Source organism: Rhea americana, unplaced genomic scaffold, assembly GCF_003343005.1.
Source record: "Rhea americana isolate MKP2758 unplaced genomic scaffold, rheAme1 scaffold_8, whole genome shotgun sequence".
Taxonomy (NCBI): domain Eukaryota; kingdom Metazoa; phylum Chordata; class Aves; order Rheiformes; family Rheidae; genus Rhea; species Rhea americana.
Window position 1 is genome coordinate 3,233,894 of NW_028186978.1, and position 26,252 is coordinate 3,260,145.

General features: G+C 39.2%; 1 protein-coding gene across 2 annotated transcripts in view; it reads left to right on the forward strand.

Moving 5' to 3' along the window:
• GABRA4 (gamma-aminobutyric acid type A receptor subunit alpha4) overlaps positions 1–22,155 on the forward strand; it is a 52,530-nt gene extending 30,375 nt beyond the window's left edge. For both annotated transcript variants that reach the window (XM_085322749.1, XM_085322750.1), the window contains one exon: positions 10,535–22,155. In XM_085322749.1, coding sequence (XP_085178875.1) covers positions 10,535–11,068 — 534 coding nt within the window. In that variant the 3' untranslated portion in view covers positions 11,069–22,155. The remainder of the gene's footprint in view (positions 1–10,534) is intronic.
• The last annotated feature ends 4,097 nt before the right edge of the window (positions 22,156–26,252 follow it).

A 26,252-nucleotide genomic window follows, 5' to 3' on the forward strand; every position in this document is an offset into this window, starting at 1 on the left:
CAGAACAAAAACACTAAATCGGAGTAAACCTGTATGGTAGTGGGGTAAAATTTTTAGATTGTTCAGCATCCCTTTTAATAAGAAATAATGCAAATTGCAGGAGGTGTTCATAGCAAAGATAACTTTTCCTATGGTGATTAATATGAAATGAGGCCTTTGAACTCAACCCTTTTCATATTTTCTGCTTGAACTTTTTTCCTTAGTAATATTTAAATATCAGTTTTGCTTTACCCTCTGTCTAAAAAGAGTTTTTGATACTGATGAGCCCAKTGACACCAAATTTGCTGTGGAGTTTCACAGCTGTGTGTGAAGTTTCTAGCTAATTCAGTTTTTACTCTGGGGAAAATAGGAGCCCAAAGAAATAAACACTGYGAAAGCTGGAAAAATCTATAAGACACAGGAGTATTTAAGGCATTCTAGCAAACTAATGCAGCAAATTTAAGTACAGCTTTAAGGTCACTGAAAAATTGAAAGATGCAGGAAATAATGAAGCTCTTCTGGTCCCTAATCAGTTTCTCTTCTTCTTTTCATATATGTTATACAGAGCATCTCTGCAGCTGGTTAATAAACAACCTGTYTTAATAGAATTTTTCTCCTTAGTTCTGTTTTCAGTTCATATATTTTTGACATGATATAAAGAAAATATTTGAACTGTACAATAAGCTAAATTTTTGATTGACTAGCTTTACAACATAGTAGTAAAAGATGTTATATTTCTCCTCCAAGTTTGTGCATTTGCTAGTGGCATGGCAATGTGGTGACTCAGTGGGAACTGGGATCAGCAGCATTATTTACACTGATGATGGCATGTGGCTTTGCTGGTAAATGTCAAATCGTGTGAATTTGGCAGGCTATATAATGTTCTCTCAGCAGAATGCAGTCTGCTTTCTYAGGAAGGAATAGAAAGAATAAAAAACACTATGGTAGTGTTTAATAGGAAAATATTAAATTACCACACAAACAGTTTTCATGTTACAGCTAAACAGTATGTGCCAGACACTTTGTTGTTTTAAGCCTTCCAGTTTATGCATGAGTTTTTGAGTTAACAGAGATCTCCTAATTTTGGAAAGCTATGCTTTTCACTGAGTTGCATCATATAGCATGTCACCAGTCTTCCTGTATATTAACTTAGCTGTATCTTGTTGAAGGCTTAGTGATGCTGTCATGGAAAGTTCTAATCTTAGTCTGGCAAAGTTAATGCTGAGTCATAAAGATGTCTATTTACCATTCCTTTTTTTTATTCTATTATAGTAACATCTCTTCATTATATGCTTGATTGTTCTAATAAACAATTGATCTGTATAACTTTAAAACTTCTTTGATTGTGGTATCCYTTTCAGTTTTTTTATGCAGGGAGATTAAACGTCTAAAATGGTGATCAGGCATACAGGGGGCTTAATTACTAAATTTCCCGGGATGGACATATACAGAACTGACTCATTGCTTCCAAGCTGTTTGCTGTGAATCTTAGGTGGGAGAAATACCTACTGTATTTTATCTGTATGGCTAGCRTGACTATTAGGTGCAGCCTCCCACAAAACTTGCCTTAGAGTCTGGGCATTCACTGAAATGAGAGAGTCAAATAGAAGTGCACAGGATGCAACATCCATAACAGAATGAGACCCAACCATTTGGTCTAGAATGTCCAGTAGTCTGGCAGGTAAGTGCTTCTCTTGAGATGTTGGAAATCTATGTTCATATCCCTGTTACAGTCAGGACAGATTTGAAAATAGGTCATTTATCTCCAAACCTAGCTTTCCTTTCTGGTCACTGGGTTATAGTAGGAAAGGACAGGAGTCTTTTTCTGAGTGTGGCTTTTCCTAGGGTGTCTTTAGCTTCAGGGAAGGGCTCAGAGCTGAGAATGATGGGTAGAGTTGGATGTCTGACTAATGTAAAGAAATGTAATCTAGGCTCCRATCCTACTAAGGGCATTTCTAAGCAGCTTTGTCAGCCAGTTGCTGGATGCTGAAGCATCAGCTCTGTGCTGCTCCTGAGACATTGCATACTCATCTTAAGACTGGTCCCAGATGGTGACATTCTGACTTGTAAATTCTGCTGTGGACTTACCCCAGATGAAGTAGAAGATACTGCTTTGAATATGGTACTTACTGCCTCTGTCCCAGAGAGATACCACTTCAGTGAAATTCTGTATTGTCTACTAAGGATCTAGAAAATGCATCAGCCTGCAGTTTATTACACTCTATTACAGTAAACAAATGGTGCAAAAGCAGCCCTGAGACCTTCCATAATGTTGTTCTTAATGTCTATAGCAGGATGAGGTAGATGCAGAGCTTCTGAGCTGTTCGTATATCCAACACCAATGTGGAACTATTCTCCAAATAGTGCTGAGGCTTATTAGAAGAATAAATCATACTGCCAATACATGGCCCTAATTTTAATGTGTACCTGGTTATCAACATGTGGTGATAGCTGTGTTCCCTAGTGGCTGGAGACCTATAAAGAGGATTTCGGTGCTGACTACTACTGATTCTCAGCTAATAGGACTTACTTATTTTGGAGTTAAATCCCAACAGGATATATCCATCACACAAACTGTGAAGCAATTTCAAATTCAAGAGAAAGATTTAAAATTGCTATGTAGAGTACTAAMAGGCTATAGGGGGTTGTTTCAGTTGTATGAAGAGAGAGGTAACGTTGTACGGTGCTGTACCAGCAAAAGAATTCCTCACAACTTGCAATATTTTCAGTATTTATGTTCTTAGGCACAGTTATAAGGGTAATGTCACTCGATGCYCTGGTAATCACTTTCATCATTCCTGCATTCTCCCCAGGACTTGTCAGGCGATTTTTAAATAGTGCTCTTGTTTGTTTTTGCAGATTCTAGATGGGACTTATAGGAAATATGTACTGTATTTGTTACCAGCTCTCTTTGTTCTGTAACAAGATGACTAAGTTTCTCAGTTCAGTATTGCATATCACCGTGCTGATGATCACATTCTGATGAATCTCGGCTCAGCTGCTGCACAGTGTTTCAGTTCATGCTAAATTTGCAGTCTGACTTCACTGAAGTGAAAAATTAGCTTGCTTGTCAAAAACTGGTAATACACACAAAACAATCYAGTACCTTATTTTTTGGCTCAAGTCAAGGCTTATGTAGGCTTAGAGAAAGTTTCAGAATTTCCATGTTACATTGAACAGCTGTTYGTAGCATGCAAACCATGTTAAATCATTTTAGTGGGGTAATAAACAGCAGTATCCATCGAATTTAGCTTTCAATGGAAAAGCAAATGATTTGTGAGTTGATTTTGAGGTAGATTGGTGGTTGGGTTTTTTTGGTGTACACATTCTATCATAGAAGCCAGCTATGAAAGTCACTGCACAAACCTGCCATAATATAGAACAATAGATTAGATTTATTTTGAAGTACACTAACAACGTCCTTCGTTGTGCTATCCATGGTCAATTGCRTGTGATTCCACTTGGTCAGGAACATTAATTACCACATTCTATGCGTACCTGCAAGCAGGTTGGCGTAGTTATCTTATCTTCAAGTCCAATAAAATGGACTTCCTGTTCTGGATTAGAACAAGGGCATTTTACCTCAGGAATCTTCACATAGGAAGAACTCCTACTGAATGAATCTTTGCCCATTTCAATTAAACTTCTTAAAAAAAAAAAAAGACAACCCTGCAAAATAACATGTAATRCTTAAAATTAAAGCGAGATCTCGATCCTTTGTAATACAGTAAATATTTTGGACGTTGCATACTGCGTGCTTTTTTTTGATCGTTATATAAGTTTCCATCTTCTTCAAGTAAATTGAACTTGGAAAGCCATTAGTTGACTCTCAGAACAACAGGGGACATAGTTACTGTCCATAGAAAAGATATTTTAGATTATTTTATTCTAAATCTAGTGTCTTTTTAGTTGATTTAATACCAAATTAGCTGGATGTCTATTATCACCCATGTAATTTAGAATATATGGCTAACGTCATTATTACTGGTGGTGGTGGTGGTGGTGGTGGGAAATAGGCAAACAAAAAGCAAACCCCAGAACTGAAACAATTCTAAGCTAAAGTTCTAGGAATTACTAGTCACTTCTGTGACATTCTTTTGCATTGGTATCTCAGTTAGAARGCTACATCTTGGCAAAGATCTGACGTGTTCTCCTCTGAGCTATAAAGTGTATGATTATACTTCTTTTTGCATACTGCAGTGAGATTTTTGCTTATTTCTTTATTTTTGATACATAGATCCTCCAAATAATTTGGATGTTGTAGTATCCATAATATAGCAYGTGCTCAAACCTGGTGAGATCTCAGCCCTATGCACACAGAGAACCAGGTCTCTAAGAGAGTGAGGCTGAAATCCCAAATCCAAAATGATGAAACCCAGCCAGATGCAGTGCAGTGGAAGAGGTCTTTAGTTTGCCTCTCTCTGGGCTTCAGATGTCTAAATTTGAAGTTTTGGAACTGCTATGTGCAACTAATCTGCCTTATCCATTTTCAACAGATAGGGAAACAGAGATGTGTCTTATACTTACTAATTGGAGTGCTCCTCCAGGAGATGGGAGATCTGAACAGATGTAGTCCCTTCTCTGCCAGACAGAATTTGAACTGTCTGTCCGATCCCATGTCCTCCCACTGTCAAAGAAGTACACTAAAGCATAGGCTGGAGCTCTCTAAACCTCCCATACTGAGTCTACTTTCTTACTTTGTAAGGATTAATGAAATATTTATTAGGAAAGAAAGAAAGGGTGAGGATCCTTGTCTTCYGACAAAGCCTGGAGTCCTCATTGCCCCGCGACTGGTCAGTTCCTTGGTTTTAATAATACCGTGAGTGACTTGTCTGCCTCCCGTCTGTTGTGCCTTTCAGTGGTGTGTCTCTAAATCAAAGTGGCAGCGGTACATGTTTGATGTCTCATGCAGACTGAAACTTAACTGCTTCATTGTCCCTCATCTCAGCTGTTAAAATCAAATAGGAAAGCGTTTTTTGACATTGACCTAYCCCAGACAGCCATAAAGCGTTTTCCACTGAAGATGTGCTACAGTTACAACACGATATATATTCTTAGGTTATTATTATCTGAGCTCTTGAGAACTTTGGCTRTGCATGGGCGGGAATTGTGCAATCAGATCACTCAGAATTTTGAAACTGTTGTACATAGCGTTTCTGCTAATTAAAGTTCAGTATCCTTTTGGAATAGAATATAGCAAAGCAATATTGTATTTACTGCAGCCTGTGCTTTGCTAGTGGCTGTGAAGTGCAAAGTTGGTTGGACCAAATCAGAATGATAGGTTACTTCAAAGGAAGGGTATGGTGCCATTTTTTTTTAAAAGCAGTAAGTTGGCCTGTTTATGGAAAGGCAATCTTTATCAAGCATATTAAGACTTGTATCCTGTGGTTCACTGCATTGTATGATAGCATCTAGATTCCTGTTTTACATTCCTAGCTTTATTTTTTTTCCCAAAATCTCACCAAAACATCTCCAGAAAAATCAGTTCATTTCTGAATTCAGAGTTAGGATGTAAAAAATGTAGACTCAGTGTATATCCTGAGAARCCCTGTCTGGAGTAGAACAACAGCTCTCTGTTGGCTAAGGATAAATGAGTGGTTTCCTGACTTGCACTTGAGAAGGAATCTTTACTTGGATAATCCCTTCACTACTTGGGTTGCATTTAATTTGGCTTCTATTTCATTCTCATCTTTTATTTCCTGTTCTTATGTCTCTAACTGTAAGCTAAATTTTTTTTTCAGAGATAGCAAATGCTTTAAACATAAATGTATCCTTTTGCTGCTCAGATTGTTATTATTGTAATRTTCTTTTACTAGGGATATGCATAATAATTGAAATGTTTGTGGAACTTTTCCTTAATGAAGGAATACTACTAGGGTTTGGACTATGGTTTGCAATGTAGTGCTTAGTCTGACTTCCACTGATGTCAATAGAATTTGATCCTTTAAGGTTCAGCTGTAGGACCTCATTTAACATTTTCATTAGTGACTTTGGCACAAGGTAGTAGTAGGCTGATGAAATCTATGGAGTTGTGAGATAGCATCAGTACAGAGGAGGAATAGATTATGATGCAGGAAGAAATGGATGCTTTTTAGGACATGTAATTTGGGAGAGTATAGGGTTATATCCTTAAAAGCAGTAACAAGAATTTTTGCTAGAAATGTTTCAGCTGAGGAAGCCAAAATAGGAGAGATGCCTCCTCAAAGAAGGATGAGTGGTTGTCATGATGCAGTCTTGARTAAGGCAAGTGCAACAGAAGTGTGTATATGAGAGATGGTGATGGGCAATGTGCTGGTGAGACTGCATTTAGAATCGATGTGCATTTTGGTGACCTTTGACAGCACAGAGCTGACTGCTCACAACTCGCTGCAGGAGCAATACAGCTCTTCTGCTGGAAAAGAAAGTGGTGAGGAAGGTTGCCCTGCCTTGTTTTGCTGGTGCACTCTGATTCTGCAGAACCCTCTGGAGACAAGAGGAGCTGGAGCTTGTTCCCCTTAAAAGGGGCTTCTGGAGTGCATGTAGGGCAGGGGGGAGATTACTGAGGGGGAGCCGAGAGCTTGTGCAGTAGGGAAGAGTCCCAGGCATCGTGTCTTAAGTAGGATGAGGGGGTACTCCTACAAGAGGTGAAAAGTTTGTTTCAGCCTAAGAAACTGATGAAAGTTTCTGGACTGAAGAACAAACAAACAATCTTTRTTGTACCTATTCTGTCCCAAAAGCAGTTTTTAACCTGTTCGACTTGCTGTAGTTTATATTGCTGCATTCTTGTACACCTTGCTTTAGAGGTTGAGCTGGCTGCTTGATACAAACTAGAAGGAGGATGAGGTGGTTGTCCTTAAGGTTCTGACTGAGTTAWTAGTCATATACCCTGTTCATTAGAGACGAATTTAAGCTAGAGTAGCAGAGGAAGTTTGATAGAATCATCTTAGGTAATGGAGAGGTATCTTGTGACACAAAGCTAGAAGACCTAGGCTTGTGTTGCTGAGCAAATCAGAAGTGCAAAGAGGGAAAAATTGAAGCATCTTAACAAATAAGGTAAGGAAGAGAAACATTTCAGAAAAAATGTGTACAACTCCTTCCTCTCCCCCCCCCCCCACCAAAGTGTAATGAATATAATGAGCTTAGAGTACATTTAAACTGGAGATAAGAGCGTTTCTGAGTATTTAAGGAATGAAATTCTGGAACAGCTTTTAAAAAGATGAACTTGATAAGTTTGTGAAAGTCATTTTTTAAATATTTACTTGAGGTGACAGGACTAAGCATTGACCCAGGAGATTTTCTGTCTCCAGTATTTAAGCAGCTCCCAGTACTACTMTTGGGATTATTACTGCCTTATAAACTGCAATAGCCATGGCTGAAGTCTTTGCCTTTACATGTGTGATACTAYGTATCTCTCCACTGAACATGCTTGTTTCAGTACACTTCAAGGATGAGGTTTAATTGAAGAACGTAAGTTCAAACTATTACAATGACATCAAACAAGAATAATTTATAGAAAATCAGTCCTCACTGCTGTCAGACTRTTTGTCTCTGGAGCAAGTTAGAAATATCTTTTCTAATTTCCATGCTCTGAGCACCTGGAAGGTGGTTTCTAGAGAATTAACAAGAAATACACTCTTACTTTTTGGCCTTATTTTGCAATGCTGCACTGTGACATCTTACATTATCTATATGAACTCCGTGTGTACTTTGTGACACTTAATTTGGAAAATGAATTGAAAGTGAATTTCTCCCTAAAATTTAGGTTCCCAAACTGTTGGGATTTTAAGATACCAGTGTAAAAAAAGCAATGCAAAACTCAGTGGATTTTTAAGCAGTTATACATTCTGACCATTTGCAATGGCGTAGATAACTTCAGAATAGAACACTGTAAGAGGACATGATTAGTGTACTAAAAAGCTACTGCTCTTACATGGTCACTTAGAGGACAGCTGCAGTYGGAGGAAGAGAGGTGAGTATATGCATATGTACTGGTGGAAAGAAAAACCCAGGAAAGAAACAGAGATGACTAGGATGTGAAGGGGAGCCTGATTGTGTCCTGTCTTACTTAACCAGTGACTGTTGTTGATGATGCACAGTAGGGAAGGATGCTGAACTGGCTGTTGAAAACAGGTGACAGTACAAGTGGGCATGAGGATTAAACTCTGCATCTGAATCACACTTTATTCTCTATTCTACTCTGGGACCACYGTTTTATGGTAGTACTTACTGAAGATGTGGTATTTCTATTGGCAAAATCTTCTCCAGCAGCACCATCTAAGCCACTGGTTCCAGTGMAGGTCTACTTCACAACCCCTGTACAAGCACGTGGGCTGGAGTAAGGGCAACAGACCCTCTCTACTTGATTTCATACTGTGCCAAAGTTAAATGAGTAGTGGCATGCTGAAGAACTTCAGTGCTAACTCCTATGTAGCATGGAACTGTTATTCTGGCTAGTGAAMGTCAGTGACTTGCATGTATTTAAGCTTTACAAATGTTCAGGTGACATGGAGTATTCAGTCAGAGATTGCCAGGCCTCTAGAAAATGCATCCCTGTAGTGATTGTATGTTATATTATCAATTTCTTTGTCTTGATCCTGCTTTGTCATTCCTGGGTTGTTGGCAGCTCTGATGTGAAYGTATGCAAATTGCATGCCTGTGTGTACTCCTGCACTCCCTGAAAAGCAATTCAGATTTCTCTATCAAACAGAACAATTAAAATTTCTTTCAGAAAATATCACTGTCCTTTGGTGTTTATGCAGTAATTTCAGTCATCTGCTGCTTCAGAGTGCAGATGAATAAAAATAAATAAAAGGGATTGACACTCTTTTATGCAAGAGGGAAAACTGTGAAATCTAGGAGAGATTCTGTAATGCATGAACTATGAGCTGGCAAATATATCAACCATGAGCTGGCATATATATGTGACTGTTTAGGACAAATTCAGGCCAGCAGTATTGCCAGTGTTTGATTTGCACTGCAATTAACTGGATTTGGGGCCAGCATCCTGGCCATGATAGGAATACTGGAGATGTCAAGTGCTTTTTCTTTTTTTTCTTTTTGAATCTTTTTTCAGTTGTATTTTTTTCAGCTCCCATTTCCCTGTTCCCTTGAACAAAACAGCTAACCACAACTGATTCAGCAGGCAGGCATGGTTGTCACTCTTCTCAGTATTCAAGGCACTAATACCTGATTATTCTCAGTTTAGGACCCTGGAGTGTAGAYGGACAGCAGACTGCTCTGACTGATGGCTGGTGAGGGTTCCTGTTGGCTGAGGGCGGCAAGAGAGATTRCTGCCCACTTTTTTCCTCTTCCTGTCTTGCTAGTGTTGTGAGCTTTGCCAGGGTCTTAGATGGAGGCAAAGGAGTGGAGCCAAAGGCACAGAAGCTGTAGGTGGTGCAGGGCAGTGCTTGGAAATAGTATCATCGGAGAGGTGCAAACTCTGTTAATTTTGATGCATAATAAGGGATTGTTTGGCCCTGCCGACGTTTAGACCTATAGTGCTGCTATCGAAACTAGGTACACTGTGTRCCATTAAATTCATGTCTCTTGAAAAGCAGTGAGACTTAGCTCAAAATATATTCACAGATTATATCCGAAAGGTTCAGGACAGAAGGTTCAAGAGCATGAAGGTTCTTCAGGCACCCTTCCAGGAGGAGTTCTAGGATACGTTTAGGCTTAGCTGCAGAGAAGGACAGAGCCTGAGTCCCACTCCCAAAGTCAGTAAAATATTAAAATCTGCTTGGCTTTCCCATCTCTACATGCTTATCTGTATTTCAGTTCTTCATCCAGCCTAATAAGTAGTATTTGGCTTAAGTATATTTTTTTCAGAAAGACATCCAGACTTGCCTGAAGATATCAGGGAGAATGGAGAACTCACCACTTTCCCGAGTTAATAAATSGAAAGGAGTAGTTGATGAAACAGTGATTCATTCATTGGCTCAATTGTAGCTAGTGAATTTATTGCCAGTGGTTGATATGAAAAAGGATTTTCTATATTTCTGAAAGAGCAACAATATGGTAACTTGGTTTGGCAAATATTTGCATTTTAATAGCATCTACKGTACAAAACAGAATAGAGTCCTTAATACTGTAGTATTAAAATACAAAAAATAACTACGGTTACTTTGTCAGAGATCTAAAGCAGAAATCATGGCTGGTAAATTGGGTCTAGACTGTTTTGTGTCATCAGAGAAGGAGGAAAACACACCAGAGAATCTTGTTTGAGAATGGGCTTGAAAAAAAACTGACACAAGAATCCTTAGTCTCATGGTATTAAGTTTATATAGATAACACATCACACRGAGTATGATGCATTCAGATGCATTCACCTTGGTATTACAGCCACAGGTAATAGAATTCTTTTTTATCACTTTATTAAATCTATTTTCATGAGCATGTAATATCTTTGAGCTCCTGGATCAAGCTGTTGTTGATATCTGTGAGTATTACTCTGATAGCTGTTGGTTATAAGGTTTCCGTTGCTTCTATTTAAGCATTTATAGTTTGGGGTTTTTTTTTTCCAACTTTGCAGCATTTATAGTGGTTTTTTATTATTTATTTATTTGCAATTTTGCAGAGTACAGATGCCAATTCAAACGTGAGGAAAAGAACGAATGCCACAGTACAGTCTGAAGCTGATGGTGGAAACCGAATTGATACAAGACACAGTTCTGTTCAGCCTCCCTCTGTATCTCAGGGGTCTTCTGACATTACACCCCACTCCCTTTCTGCATCAAGTCCAAACCCTTTCACACGCATCAGTGCATCAGAGACGTTATCTTCAGCAAGAGCTACCCCTCCAGCTCCTCCTTCTACCCCAATTTTAACTGGATTTGTATCCCAGCATGCCACAGCTGGATCCCCCTCCATTCAGCGCTTGCTTGGATCCAGACTGGAACAGATTCAGACCACCACACCTAACACGTTAGGAGCATCTGCAAAGCCATCTGCTATCACACCGCCTGCTCCCCCTGCCTCCCACTCTGGCACTAGTAAGATAGACAAATATGCACGCATTCTATTTCCTGTTACGTTTGGAGCATTTAACATGGTCTACTGGGTGGTGTATCTATCCAAGGACACCATGGAAAAATCAGAAAGTCTAATGTAGTTTTGCTGCTATGTAGTAGTTTCTAAATTATACTCACATTTGATGCAGAGTTTCTTCTTTTGAAACTGTTTAAAGAGGTCAATAATTCTTATTTATAAAAGCTGTGTGCTACTTTCCTATTGTAAAGGCTGGAGTTATTGGGGATAATTAGTTAACTCCTACCAGAGTAATGGGTAACAGAATTGTCTTCCTCCCTTCAGCTAGCAGCGAACCATCACTCTCTACAGACAGACTATTCTGGCTACACAGAACTTGCCTTTGGGAGGAGCATGCACAGGAAACAAATCAAAGGCAGAGGTGCACAGCTGTGCAGTGGAACACACCTTGACTGCTAGGAATGTGCACGATGATTATCACAAATCGCTGAGGCACCCAGCGTTGCTGTCTGGACACCGCGTTGCATTCTCTGAGTGCAAGGCCTGTGCCCTAAATACTTTGACAGTACTTGCTGGGAAGGGATTTTCGCTGCTAGATGGAAATTGGCAGGATGGGGGAGTGGAACGAGCAGTACAAGAAAATAGAGTCCRGCCTGGGAGAATGTGACTCCAGCAAAGTTATGCAAAGGAGTTTGAGAGCTCCATATATTTTTACTGACCATTATTTTTCATTGCAGCCTAGGAAATTCTCACTCCAAAATAAGGAGTGAACCTTGCAAAATCTGATATCTGATGCAACTCTTGAAACTGGAGTTTTTTGTTTGGTAAAATCCTAAGTGTGATTCTTCTTTTGACCTTGCTGAGCAGCTTGAGTGGATTTACTCCTAAGGTACATCTCTTATGGGAGGGGGACCAGGCCCACATTATTCAACCTTTTGCTTGAATTTTTTGTTCTTCCATTTTTGGATGGTTTGGTTTTTTTTTTCTTCATATTTTTTAGTCATACTTCTCTAGTTTTCTTCAGACACCTACTTTTCTCCCCTCTTTTATATAATGTTTGAATCATGTTAAATTTTGCAAGTTTTACAGGTGGCTTCAAAATTAAGTAAAACAGATTTCCCTGCTCTTTGAGCAGTATGGTTATGGCACATCTTTGAGTGAAGGAAAGATACTCTCTTGTGAAGGAGTTATAAGACATAAATAGAAAAGAATGTTCCTAGATAGAGCAGGGGCTTACATGAGGCATATTTATGATCCGTTGCTTTCTTTTAGGCTAWTGCATAGATGGGGGCTTTTCTAAATGGCTCAACTTGCATTATGCAAACAGACAATTACCTGTCTGTATTAAAAAAGTGAACAGTTTAAACCCACTAGAAATCTTGATCTTTTCACCAGAATGGGTGGAAGATATGCTGGCAATAAATCTAAAAATGTTTGCACAGATGTGTCTGGCTAGCAAATGGCTGACATTTCTGTGCAGATGATAATTAAAAATCAAAGGCCAAATTCTCAGCTGTGATCTGGTTGTGCCTCTAAAGGGTCTGGAAGCAGCTGAATTCCGTTAGGCGGAATAATCTATAGTTTGAATATATTGGTGTTTCAGATTTACATGTTGGTCACAGTTAAAGATTTGTGCTGGGGGRTAGGTAAGGTGAGTGTTGTGTGATTGATTCTGTGCCCAAGTAATGATCAAATTATCGAGGGTGGTGGAGATTGCAAGGAGACGGGGTAATTGAGGATGTGCATAGGACTGCTGTAGACCATRCTGGGACAAGCATAGTCCCAGCATTCTGGGTGTAAAAAGACCCCAGAATGTTAAAACTGGAACTGCATTCTCTGTGCCTCTTTGGGTCTATCCAAACCCTGTAGGTATTTCACAGCTGAGAATCTGACCTTCTAAATTAAAGGAGCTGGGAGTCTACAAGAAATGTGTAATGAAGCATGTAGTGTCTCAAATGACTTTATTATGATCTAGTGGGTTGTTTTTTGTTGTTTTTTGTTTTTGTTTTTTTTACTTCGCTGGCATTGTCAGGATACGATGTATGGTCCTTTACTCTTTGCCTCTTACATTTAGCAGAAGCCTGAAATTACCACACTCCTTAAAGTCGTGATACCTGCCATAGCACAGAACTGCAAACGCCTCACCCATGCAAGTTGTTTGTCTGCATTAATTTGCATCTTCGGATGTGTCTCTAGGATTTGTAACTGTAGCCATATTTATTGTATGGCTTTCTGTGTGTTGGGAAACTAGTGTTTCCTCCAGAAGCTCCTGAAATTATTCTTTCTTTTCTTCCCTCTCTGATGAAAAACAAGGATGTTGCGTCTTGGGTAGAACTTTAAATGATTCACCAGAAACAGCTGTCTCTTCATCCCCTTATACTGCTTGTATAATCAGCTTTTTCAGTGCATTGTTCAGCAGGATCAACACTGGTTCAGGCTGTTTGGCCAAGATTGATGTGAATGCACTGCTTGGATTCATTTGTAGTTCCTATTTTGTTTTAAAGACTTACAAGGAGGGACAAATGGTTGCAAAAATTAATAAAATCACAAATATTTATTTCTATGCTTCCATTTTGGAAGAATTTTTTAATGGCATATATGGAATATGTGTGTTTTTAATCTGTCATTATATTTCTAAAGTTCTTTCCAACATTTGCATGCTTGCATTCAAAATGAGATATTAAAAAAATCTCATTATGAGTCTAGGACTAATTTATTGTACTGTGCTACTTTTTTGTGTTACAGTGTATCAAGAAATCACCATAACTAGCTTTCCAAAGTACATAAGGGCAATGTAAATAGGAGGTTATTGTTAACTGTGGTTTTTCATTATAATTAATCTCCTTGTAGAGTGATCAGGGACAGTAAATAGCCTGCAGTATAATCAGTAATACTGGCAGGCTCTGAATACTATGTAATTCAGAAGCATAAACAAAAGCAGGAGTAGGCTAAATATAGTGGGCCAAGKGTTCAACACAGGTAACCAGAATTCTAGTGGAGAATGCTGCAGGTGTCATCTCAGTAACCAGGGATGATTTTGAGTGAGATGAACTTTACAGGGACTATTTTTTTTTCTCTGTTGGTTTTGTTGAACAATCTTTTTTTGATGATACCATAGTGATTCAAAACTAACCAATCATTCTAGACAATTATCTTTTAAAAACAGGAGAGGAAACTGGWTAAAAGAAAACCTTACTAGGAAATACAGACAAATTTCCACTAACTGCTGTTTCCTAAGAGACATTGGTACTAGTAGCAAAACTCCTACTGTTCTCAGTGTTGCAGCCCCAACCACTAATGCAGTCGTTTGAGAAATCTGGTTGAAAACTCAGTCCAAGAAGATTGCCTTCACAGTAATTGTAGTGTATTTTCTAGTCAACTATGAGCAGAGTCAAATTTCTATCAGCCCATTAGTTTTCACTGATATTTTTAAAATAATTAAGTTGAGCAAAGAGGCGGTCTAAGACCCCCAGCCCTCTGCGGTGACCTGAGTTGGCCAAACAGAAGTGGAGTCTGTTTCTCCACCTATAAAATGGGCTGGTCTCTGTTGTATGGGTATCAGTAGTGCATTTCTGAGGTGCTCTGGATTCCTTCTCCTGAATGTTTTTTCAGGAAAAAAGTACATTTTGTAAACTGTTGTTAAGTTTTCTTTGATTCCGCATTACCCTGAAATCAGGCAAGTAGGCCATATGATAACTAAAGGAAATGGCAAATAATTTAACAAGGAATGTGAGCAGAGCTTTTCTGTTCACAGGAACTAAACGTTACTGCTTACAAAGAGTTCTAGCATAGCCTTCAGTATCTCATCATTTTCAAGTGATGAAAACTGCAGAAATATGTGGCAATGAGTTTGTTTCAGGTCAGCGGGTGGGGGAATTAGGGGGAATGGGAAGTACTTCTCCTAAAAGATCTTTGCTCACTTATAGACTAACAAGCAGAAAGGAATRCAGCACAAAGTTGGAGTAAACTATATGAATAAAACTTCTTACTTAGTGAAAAACAAAAGGGTAGTGACCTTAAGTGTGTAGTCACAAAAAAAAAAAAAAATGCTAAGAGAGAAAATCTAGACAAGAAGAAACTAATTAAGTAGCAATAGAATCTTTCTTTCTGAAACATATTTTTTATTTTTTTCAAGACTGATATTTCTTTTACTGTGTGATTCCAAGGTAAGTTATTTCTGTTTATACTCGTGCAAGGACCTATAGTGAAATCCAGTGAAATCAATATGGTTCTTTTTGTTGACTCCCATGCACTTTAGGCGGGTTAACTGAAAGGAAAATCAGGCCTACTGGTTYTCCCTGCAGGAAAAGTACACCATTTTGGAACAGTGTGGTAAGAATTAATATGTCTTCATTTGTAGGTCTCTGCTAAGAATCAGGGTGAAGATTATTTGGAGAATATGAGTGTGGTGTGCAGTTTCAGTGCATTCTATATAAATCAGACTCTGAAAGTTATTTCTTGTCATGTTCCAAGTAAATGTTAGTAGTGTGAGGTACAGAGCACTCTTTAAAAAGAACAAAAAAACAAATAAAATCTCTCTTTAGTAATACTATTTACTGTGTTCTCAGCTCGAGGGAATGATGAATGCAGTTATTGTAAAATTGGTAGAATGTGTAAAACTTTGTTTTCACATGAATTAAAAAATGTAGTAGGTATTCTATTCAGAATTGGTTAGTTTTGCATTATAGTACATAACTTAGTGCATCTAAAGATATCTCTTGGACTTTTGTATCCTTTTTATATTATTCCGCTTGAAAGAGCTTCAAAGCAAAGCAATTAGTATCTGCTGCAGCTCACAACAATTTTTGATTGAAATTGTATTTTCATGAGAGAGAAACCAAAAGCTGTATGGCTTCTTTAAAGTAAAATATTTTTAAAAGGCATAGAGACTCCCTTTTTGTAAATGTAACAGTAGAAAAAACATCCAAACTCCAGTCAATTATTGAATAATCCTCTAATAATAGTATAATTTTTAGTGGTTAAAAGATTAATTTGATCATAGCCTGGATACATACATATGTATGTATATTAAAACGTTCCAAGAAAATGAATTCTCTGAATATCAAGGGAGGCAGGCTCAAGATGCACTTACAAGCACTGCTGTTTAGAAAGAGTACCTTGAAGCACTGTTTGAGGTAGGTGTTTATTATTATCTTGATAGCTCCATTCTTAGCAAGAAAATGAACGTGAGTTAAAAATATTATACTAATAAACTAACCCTCAACTAGTACAGAGATCTAGGTTATTTCTTGCTGTTGGTCTCGCTGTTGTTGATCTACTTCAATGTGTCCTGTGTGTTTTAGTGAATGTTGTATCCATGTTGAAGTAAATGCTGTGAAGTGCCATAGCATTCTGCAGATGATCTGATGGAATAAAGAAGCATTTAATAAATAATTGTTATTATTTATGAATATGTTTTCATCCTTGGAAAAAGCTTAACTGGAGATCTGTAAAAGAAGGAATTGACTATCTGAAACACTCAGCTGGACTTCTGAGCTCAATGCATTGCAAAATTAAATTGTGTACTGCTTTGTCTTGCCTTCTCATCTTGTGCTGGTGGCTCCTCTTAATGGTAAGTGAACATGCACAAATATGGAGGACTGAGAAATCAGAACATGTACTAGTATTTCTTTAGAGTGTTTTCAAAATATGAGATAGTTTGATTGAACCTCATTATTACACAGTAACATTGTAGTCTTTTTAGACTTTAAAGTCTCTCTTTAAAGTCTCTCATTCTGTCGGTTTACCATGTTCTCAAGTGAATCATAACATACTTCAAAGAAATAATTTTATATTTATATGCATTTCTTTATATTGACTTGTGGCAACATCCTCTGGTAGCAGACAAATGGTTGAGATCTGAGGCATGTCAGATACCTTCATAAAAGCATTCTGGTTATCATTTTGTTACATAGGGTATGCATGCCTTTCACATGTTCTAGGTGCTGCAATGCTGGTAGCATGGACATAGTGGAAAATGAGTCCACTTGTGCAAAGTCCTAGTCTCGGGTAGTTGAGCCATTGTGAATAGCAAGAGTCAGCATAACTGTTCGAGCAGGTTTCTGGATTGGAGCTGACTTATATCCTGCCCCCTTGAAGCAGTCTGTAGCAGACCGTGTAGACAGACTTACAGCTTTTTAGGACCATAATTACTCTGAGAGATCCGTACTGGTGCTGAATGCWATGTTCTCACCCTCTTCCTTGCTTTCTCTTTTGTGTGTGGGGCAGTATTTGTGTGGTTATGGTGAGCTGCCTGGAATAACTTGTCTAGCTAAAAAGCAAGTCTATCTTTTTTCTTTTGGCTGGGTTAGTATTCAGCTGGATCAGTTCTCTGATCTGGCTTACTGTGCAGCTAGTGATGGTACAGAGGAGGTGGTGAGGGGGCTGGGATTACTGTTCTGGGCTGGATTAAAGTTCCTGTGGACACCCTTTGGACTCTATGCTGCCTCCACTAGCTTTAAAACAGTGGCTCTCACAGGCTTTCTCAAACCTCAGGTGTCCTCTGTAGTAATTTTTCCCCACAAAGGTGATTTTCTGAATTACATTAATGACAAAGCAAATAAYGGACAAAAAACAGAAGCAGGCCAGAATTTATGACAGAGCTTAGAATCATAGAATCAGTAAGGTTGGAAGGGACCTCTGGAGATMTAGTCCAACCTCCCCGCTCAGCAGGGTCATCTAGAGCATGTTAGACAGCTTAAGTCAGTCAAGTTATTTGGAGATGGAGAAAAGGAAGAGGAGGGGAAAACATGAGTAAGGATGAAAAATTTGGTTTCTTGCTTCCAAGCAGTTATTTTAAGATATGTTCTATTAGAGGTACTAGAACAGCATCTGGCAGGAAACAGCATAGAAATAATATTTTTAATTATTATAAATATATTGAGAAAGTAATAAAATAAGTTGCTAATGCACTCTTAGAAACATTTATGTTCCATTAAACTTGTTTTCATTGAAGAGGGTATTTTTGTATCAACCAGGAAGAATTAAGAGACAGAATAGATAAGGGAAAAAATTTGTTTTATTCAGTATTACTATTTTCCTCTGTTTTAAAGCATTTCTTAGCCAAAGATGTAAACAGTGTCATTTTTAAGCTTTCTGGGACTCCATATGTTTCATTTTCAGTAATGAAGCACAGTGGAATTTTTATCACTTAACTTGGTTTCTGTTTAAGAGACTGAATACAGAACTTTCATCACTTAACTTGGTTTCTGTTTAAGAGACTGAATACAGGGATTCCTGCCTCCAATTTAACTCAGTTAAGTAGGAGAAGGGTTTAAAAAAAATCATTTCAGTAACAGAGACAGTTTTGGGAAAAATCACACCTTCCTACTAAATCTGAAGACTTCATTCTTGTGTTTGAGTGCTCTTTACTGCTGAGTGCTTCTGATAATCTAATCAGTGCGATATAGAACAGCTTGTGGGCTGTGGCTACATTTTAAGCAGATGTTTTTGAAAATGGAAATCCACAAGTGGCTGAACCTTGGCACTTGCACAGTGTGGTCAGTGTGCTGAGCTGAAAGCAGATTCTGTAAAAGGAAAAGATGAGCTTTTAACCAACTATATGGCTGCATGAGTGCTGTCAACGGTGCTGAGGTGGGAGAAGGTAGGAATCCATGGTCAGGGACAGAGGGGAAGGAGCAGAGTGACACTGCCTCTTTCAGAGACGCTGCAGAGCTTACACTGGCTTAAGCCACTTAGGAAAATGCACCTTAAACTCCTTTCCAAGTAGGTAGCTTACGCACGGCAGCATGTAGCTGCTACAATGTGAAATTCAACACCCACTGCAAATCCCATCTGAGGATCAGCACAGTTAATCTGCCCTAAGGTTTCTGATGCTGTGACTAGAGAACTAGAAGGATTGAGCTGGCTTGGTTCTTGCCAGCTGGGGTACATCCGTGATGTAATGCATCCAAACTGTACTGTGGTGCATCAGGGCCCTCAGAATACTGGTGGTGGGATAAGAAATGCTCTGGAGTCCCGGAGTCCAAAATAGGACAGACTGAAGCTGAAGAAAACTATTCGTTTGGGTCAGCACTGCTGATACCCACTGTAACAGCACTGAGTATCTCAAAGGAGGCATGTGCAAGGAGAAGACAAGACAGCAATGTACCTTGATCCACATCTGCTGGATGTTGTGATGTGAGCCATGGTAGGAGGAGCAAGTATATGTATAGTAATTAAACAGAATCTGCTTAGTGCTGCTGCTTGGTATATATCTGCAGACTCTGTGGTGATTTTCCTGATCCTGCTGTGGTAAAATGTGTCCAGCCATACAGACTGCACTTAGAGGACATGCCAGCAGTTCATGGGCTTTYCTAGGTGCAGAATTTTTTGTCGGTATAGCTTTTCTTTACAACTTCTCCTATACCTTAAACATAGTAARAGGGATTTTCTCTTTGACTCTTATTTCTCTATTCTGTTGTGTATTTGTGAGGAAAACATCAAGATGACATTTTCTTCCTGCTTTCATTAAACAAAGAGGTTTCCTCACATGTATACATGGAAATCACAAGTTCTGCTGCAAATTTTGGGAAGGTAGAAACTTCCCAGAGTGCTTTCAAGAGAGTTTCAAAGATGATTCTATTAAAAAGACAGTTTTTATTTTCACATAAAATGTCACATTTGGAGGGTATTTAGTTGCTAATTTTTAAATGTACTGTAGTTTATCAAAGTATTTTTTCTATGCTGAAAATGTGAATTTTATTTTTATCCATTTCACTTAAGAAGGTGAGACACTGTGAATATCCTTTTGTTTTGTTTTGTATCTTGATCTGAAAGCTGGTTAGTATCAGTATGGTGGGAAAGGTGCTTAGCCTTGTGATATTCAGTGGCTGTTCCACAAATATATCGATTTTATTTTTCTCTTTGGAGAATGTAAAGAGCATATGTAAACAGAAGACGAGCAAATTTTGTAGAGATCTGGAAAGATTATTTCTCACTTTCTCTCTAGAGATAATATACATAACTATATTGAAATTGGATAATAGAAAATATGTGAATAAAGGAAAAGTCCTTCTCTGTCTGATCTACATGCTGTCAGTTGTTCTTATTAATAAGTTAGTTAACATGTTGCCTATCCACTTAAAAGTTTTTCCCTCTGCTGTATYCTAGGGGAAGTGCAGGAGGCAATGTATTCACAGTCTAGGCGAAAACTTCCCCTTCAGCTCATCTGTCCAGTCAGGAGCACACGCAGTCAGTTCCCCGTGTTTCCCTGCCTTGCTGAGTCAGGAATGTGGTCAAATACATCTAAATTTAGTCCTGGTAAGGGACAGCCCGGGAAGGTATCCCAGTTCTAGAAAAGAACAGCTGAACCTGGGGACCAGTGAGCATTTTACTGAGGTAAGACATGAGAGTTGAATTAGGCTGAAGAGCTGCTCACGAGCTGTTCAAAAAACCCTAAGTGCACCATCTTCAAAACCACGCTCCAGCATAGCCTGCTCCTTTTGCACTGCTTTGGTGCGCCCTGGCCGGTCCCTCGCCTTGCGCCTTGCCTTAGGGTTGGTGCGGCGCGGGTGCCGCCGCTCGACACCCCCGCCAGACCTCAGCTGTGGGCTCTGCTTCCCCCATGCAGAGCCCCGCGCAGGGCGTCCCGGGGTCTTCTGGCCATCATGGAAGTGATGGCTCTGCAGTAACCTGTGTGCGTTTAAAGGTTTAGCTTTCAGTAAAGGTAGTGACATAAAGCACTTTAGATGTTTGAAGTACAAGTCAGTTGTAGAGTGGACGCAGGATTTTCTGGCTTCTTTTGGTTTTTAGTCTGCTGGATTATCTAGCCAATTTTACTGAATTGGCAGTGAGCCACTCTATCCCTCTCCCTGCTGATAAACTGTGTGAAATACTGATTAGAAATGAAGATACTTCTTTGGCACCTTAAGATTTTCACTGTGGCAATATCAGTAATCACTCTCCTAGGCTTGCACCTGTAAAAATAAAACAGTACTGTGAATGATAGGTGCGGGTATTATTGGCCCGCACATGCTTTGTGCTACTGTGGCAATTGATATACCTGATATACCTGAAAAAATGTTTCATCACTAGCAAATATATGAACAGCAAAAGTGTATTAAAAACTTGGTTGAAAGCACGGTATTTGCTTGATGGTAATAAATAAAAGAGCTATATAGTAGTTTCCCAGGTATACGATATAATTCCTATGTTGTTCCCCACTTTTATGCACTTCCCTTGCACTTTACCAGTGACTTGCATCTCCTACTAGTTCTGATATTCCTAATTGCTGAGGTGCTTCTATGAGCTGTTAAAATAAGTTCACCTAACAAATAACGTGGAACCTCCACTCTCTCCCATTCTCAAATCAGAGTGGTCAGAGAGGCAGCCTGAGAGACACATTTTGAATTAGCCACTGGCATAGAAATAAGTAATAGCTGTACCAAGCTAGGAACCAAAAGGAAAGGTTGATTTCTACTTGATGTACGGCAGCTGTTTGTAGCTGTGTAATTTTTAAGTGGAAAAAAGTAAAAACCTAATATTTACTGATATTTTAATGAGCTGTGAGCTTTTCTTTTCCTGTGAAGCCCTGTCCATTGCAACCAAAGCATTTAGATTTAAGCTTAGATCATTGTAAGAAACACTCCCAGTGAAAAATATGAAGCATTTTGAAGTAGTTTTGTTATTTATAAAAGCTGTGGCATGCAGAAAATATGCACTAATACAGCATAGTAGAAGTGCTTCTTTAACACTCTTTCTGGAAAGACCTAAATCCCCTAACTTTTCTTTCAAGAATTTACTAATTCTGCAATATGTCACTGTCCTAGATGCATGTTGCAAGAGTCTCTGTGCCATGCCAAATTCTGACATATATCCCATTGTATTGACTCATGCATAAGGGAAAACTGGAAGGAAATCAAAGCAAGGGAAGCCTTGGAGTTGAATTCTTTTACACGATTCTTCGTGCACAGTTTTGTTGGAATGGAACAATATGGCTGGAAGATTGGAAGGATCAGAGGTTAACTAAGTTTTTTGAACACATGTTCAATGCTGGTCACTTGGTTGTACTAAAAAACTTAAAGGGTGGTTTGATAGCTGTCAAGTTGTTTTGCTATTGTGCAGCTTAATTGTTACCTTCCTGTATTATGAACATCTATGTATTTGGAAAATAAATCCATCTTGCAAGAAAGATTGTGCAAAAATTGTTCCTATTATACTCCAGTGTATATTGCTGATGTTAAATAAAATACAATTGTGAGAGTTCTTAAACACTTTGTCTTCCTAATTGTGGCCTGAAGCAGGGAAGAAGAAGAACTATCGTAAACTTTGATGTGAATCCTCCTGCAGTTAATGGTAGCGCATTAGTTTTAGAATGTTAATGTTAGCGAAGTGTTTAAATCAACCTGATGCTGTATATGAACAGATAAAGGAATGGGTTTCATCAGCAATCCGACGAATGATAATATCTGGTATAATTTATTAAAATGGCGCACTCAGTCTACTAATGTTTTATTGTCAAGATGCTGATCACTACATTAATCAGCTAAAAGCTAAACAAATTACTTTGCCTCTCTGCCGGGAGCAGAAACAAATAATACACGCACTAGTGGTGCCCACTTTATTCTCTTACTTCCTGTGAGATACTATAATATTACTTCTTTCCTTGCCTGCCTAGAGGCCAGTTGTGTCTGCTGCTCTGCTTCAGTAGATGRCCTAAACACTTTTTCTGATATTCTGCGTTTGGACCTGATAAATCTTCAGCACATTAAAAGGCAGCCGTATGCTTGCAGTAACTGCRTTTCAATGAGGATTGCAAAATACCTAGCAACGTATATATATGTAGAGAGAAAGATGTACGGAGAAATCATTGCAATATGTGCAGTGGCCTGTGCAGGGCAGGGAGTTAGCACCCTCATTTCTTTTGCTGACTGTGGTCAGGAGCATCAAATMTTTTTGCAGGCTGAGAGGAGAGCTGTCAGCATGGCTTGCAGTGCTGCAAAGTGCGCTAGTTGCTGTTTGCTTCAGGCACAGATACTGACATCAACAAACTTGCTGTGTTTGACAACCATGTTCATAAATTTGGGAAATTCTATGTCCCCTTGCCCTGGCTTCTCTGGGGGTAGTTTTTAAGCCTGATGCACAACCTAGTCATGTGCTGCTGCCACTTAACTTTGTATGGCATGAGACACCATACATCACATGTTTTATTGCACTCTGTGCCAATTTTTATCCCAGAAATGCTGCTTGTATTGCTTAGGCAGGAAATTCTGCTATTGGACTGCTTACAAGGCTTACTTTAGCATCCAAGAAAGATACCCATTGACTTCAGAGGATGCTGGGATAAGGTTTTATGCAAGTCAGAATTATGGTGCGTGTTGGTATAAGAGGAATTCAGTCTGTAGGTTGAAGGCAATTAGGAACTTCATTCTGGGCTAGTGCAAAACACCTCCTACAATCATTATTCATAGCTGTGAATGCCTTCATGTGAAGGGCTTTGGTGTGACTAGTGTGAGCACTAGAATCCGCACTTGGTAGTTAAGAGTGAGACTTCTGTTCTAGATTTATCTTGTGTCTGATTTGAAGAAGCAGACTGAGCCTGGGTTTGCTRTGTTAGTGGTCTGACTACAAACCTCTGAAAAAATCTGGGATTGAGCTGGGAAAGGGTRCTCTAATTCCTGTAAAAATGTTCTATGTTTATATATAGCATTTAGTACTTCCCATAAGAATAACCACAACCTAACACTTTACCGGGGAAGTCAGGTTCCAGTCCTTCGCCTGTAGCTCTTCTCTGCCCTTTTCCTTCTTCCATTCTGCAGGGCTCAAGTTTCACAGATGTGTTCTGGGATGCTTTGTAGAAAAAGCTTTGAAGAAGAGACAGGTAAGGATGCCATTATTTGAATAAAAAGTCCTGGTCTTCTCAGATAATGAATGTTACCGTGCATCTACTGAGCAGACCAATATCTGTAAAGTGTTAAAGGTAAAACAAGCACAGTCTGTCAGATGGTCTGAGATAATCAGAATGAAGTCGTCCAAGAAACCAGGCGGAAACCAGCCAGATGGCAGTTGTAGATACAAACAACGACAGACCTGGGAATAGGCTGGACATGTCCCAAGTGCTTTTAGTAGCTTATGCTACCAAGTGTYGTGTCAGGCTGCATCAGCGCGTAAAGCACAGACAATCAGGCAGTTACTCGGCTTCACCTTGTGAGAGAGYAGAGCTGAGTTAGGCTGGAGGAGAAGTACAAGACACAAAGTGAAGGGTAGTCCTACTGCATGTGACAGCTGGAAGGAACTGGTCACAGCTTGCTGCTCTTGGGTGAAGATACCTGGAAGACAAAGGCAGGAGCTGAAATCCTAAAGCCAACAAGATTGAGAGAAGTTATATAACAYAGCTACATTAAACATCGAAGATTTTTCTTGGAAAGCTGTGGTTTTTAAGAAAAGTAGAAGAGTTTTCCATACTGCTGACTTGGCCTTAATGCCAATCAAAGACTCTGGAACTGGAATTACGTTGTTGTCCCAAGGGACAGTGTGAAAGGAGTCTCAGTAGCAAACTGGAATGCATGAAACTGTTGGAATGAGATGCCAAAGGGATGGGAAATATATCCAAGCCTATTCAGTGGTATTTATTTCAGTTTTTGGCTATGTTTCTTATATGACTTTCTCTACTTAGTCTGTGGAGATGTTTACCTTCTGAATTGAGTAAATTCACTTTTAACTACAGAAAATCATTAAAAATACATTGAAGTATTCTCTTTTTCAGATGTCAAGAAGCTGAATAAAGAGCTACTCTCAAGTGTACAGTATTGAGAGCAAGCCAAAACYACACACAACTCTGGGCTCCCTGGCACTGTATATACTTTTTTCTTTTTTTTTTCTTTCACTTTTTTCGTTTATTTTTTAAACTGGTTACAGACTGAGRTACTTACGTCCTTTTCTTTATTAGGCCTTTTCTTTACTAGGCCTTTTCTACTAGGTTAGAGCGCTTGCCCGTAAAAGCCCTTCAAAGAATCCTGCCCATTTTACGGGTGCACATTGATGCAGGTTCCCAGATGGCGTGAAGCGCTGGGACCAGTGGGCCATTTTAGAAAAGGAGAAGCCCTATGGAATCCCTTGAAGCAGTACTGGAAGACGTACTGCTGARGCAATACGTCTTCCCCAGTCCTGGAGAGGATTTCAGATACATTTTTCACAGCATTTCTGGATCTCTTGCTTGAGGAACTCACACGCTCAAGGAGTCTTAGCACCAGGTAACTTCATAAGTTGAGTGCATGTAGACAGGTGTTAGAGCACTTACATAAATTGCTGGATTTAGCCCTGAACACTGCTAAGACAACAGCTAATGGTGCGTTTTATGGCCTGTTGCAATATGGGAACTGGACTCAAATCTARAAGTAACTTCTAGGTTCAAGCTGTATGCGGGTTGTATGTGATATTAATGGGCACGGATCCAAATATAGGACTAATTTTCCTCAGAGACATAACTATCTTGTTAGCTCCACACCAGGCTTGTGGTGAAATGTCAAAGCGGCTCTGATACTTTGCTCAAAGAAAAGAAGAGGGACTTCCTCAGAGGTAGCAAGTCAGAATAAACCAAATTGACTATTTAAATAAGTCCGGGCCTGTATGAACAATTTTTGCTACTGCAATGCAACAGCCTCTTTTCCCCAACAGGGTTGATTTTGATTCCTTTATTTTTTTTTTTTTTATTATTTTTAATCCCCTTAATAAGGTTTTTTTCTTTTATGGAAACCAGTTACACTTGTCAGTTTGGGCTGGAAGTTGCACTTGTGATTTTTCTGAATGTTTAGCTCYTCTAAACAGAGCATTGCATCTTTGTTACGTGATTCAGTGATTCTCCGTGGGCTCTAAATTAGAGCACAGCAATGCCTYGGAGGCTCGGCTTTTTGTGTTGAAATCTGCAGGTCGAAAAAGTGATAATCCTTGGGGCTGCAAAAGCAGGACCCCCACCAGCTTTCCTGGCCAGCATGTGGGTGGTGTTACGTGGTCTACTTCCATGTTCTCTGTTTGGCTGCCAGCTTTTTTAAGAAGCTTTACCGCCTAAGAGTCACTGGTGATGGAATTAGCTCTGAACCCCCTTCTCAGTATGCTTAACTTCAGCATATAAGATTAAAAGAAATGCCACCTTTGGAGAGAAAATATGATAAATTTTATCCCTAAAGTCAAGGAAAGATTATAGCTTCTTGGGAATGTAGCTACTGCAAGGAAATTGTGTATGTACCACTCTGCCTCTCTTACTGCAAGCCTCTCAGTACTTGAACTTGGTGTTCAAGTATTAACTGCGTTTGACTCCATCGTGTTCTGAATGGAAACGTTTGGTGAAGGGGAAGGAAAGGGAAATGCTG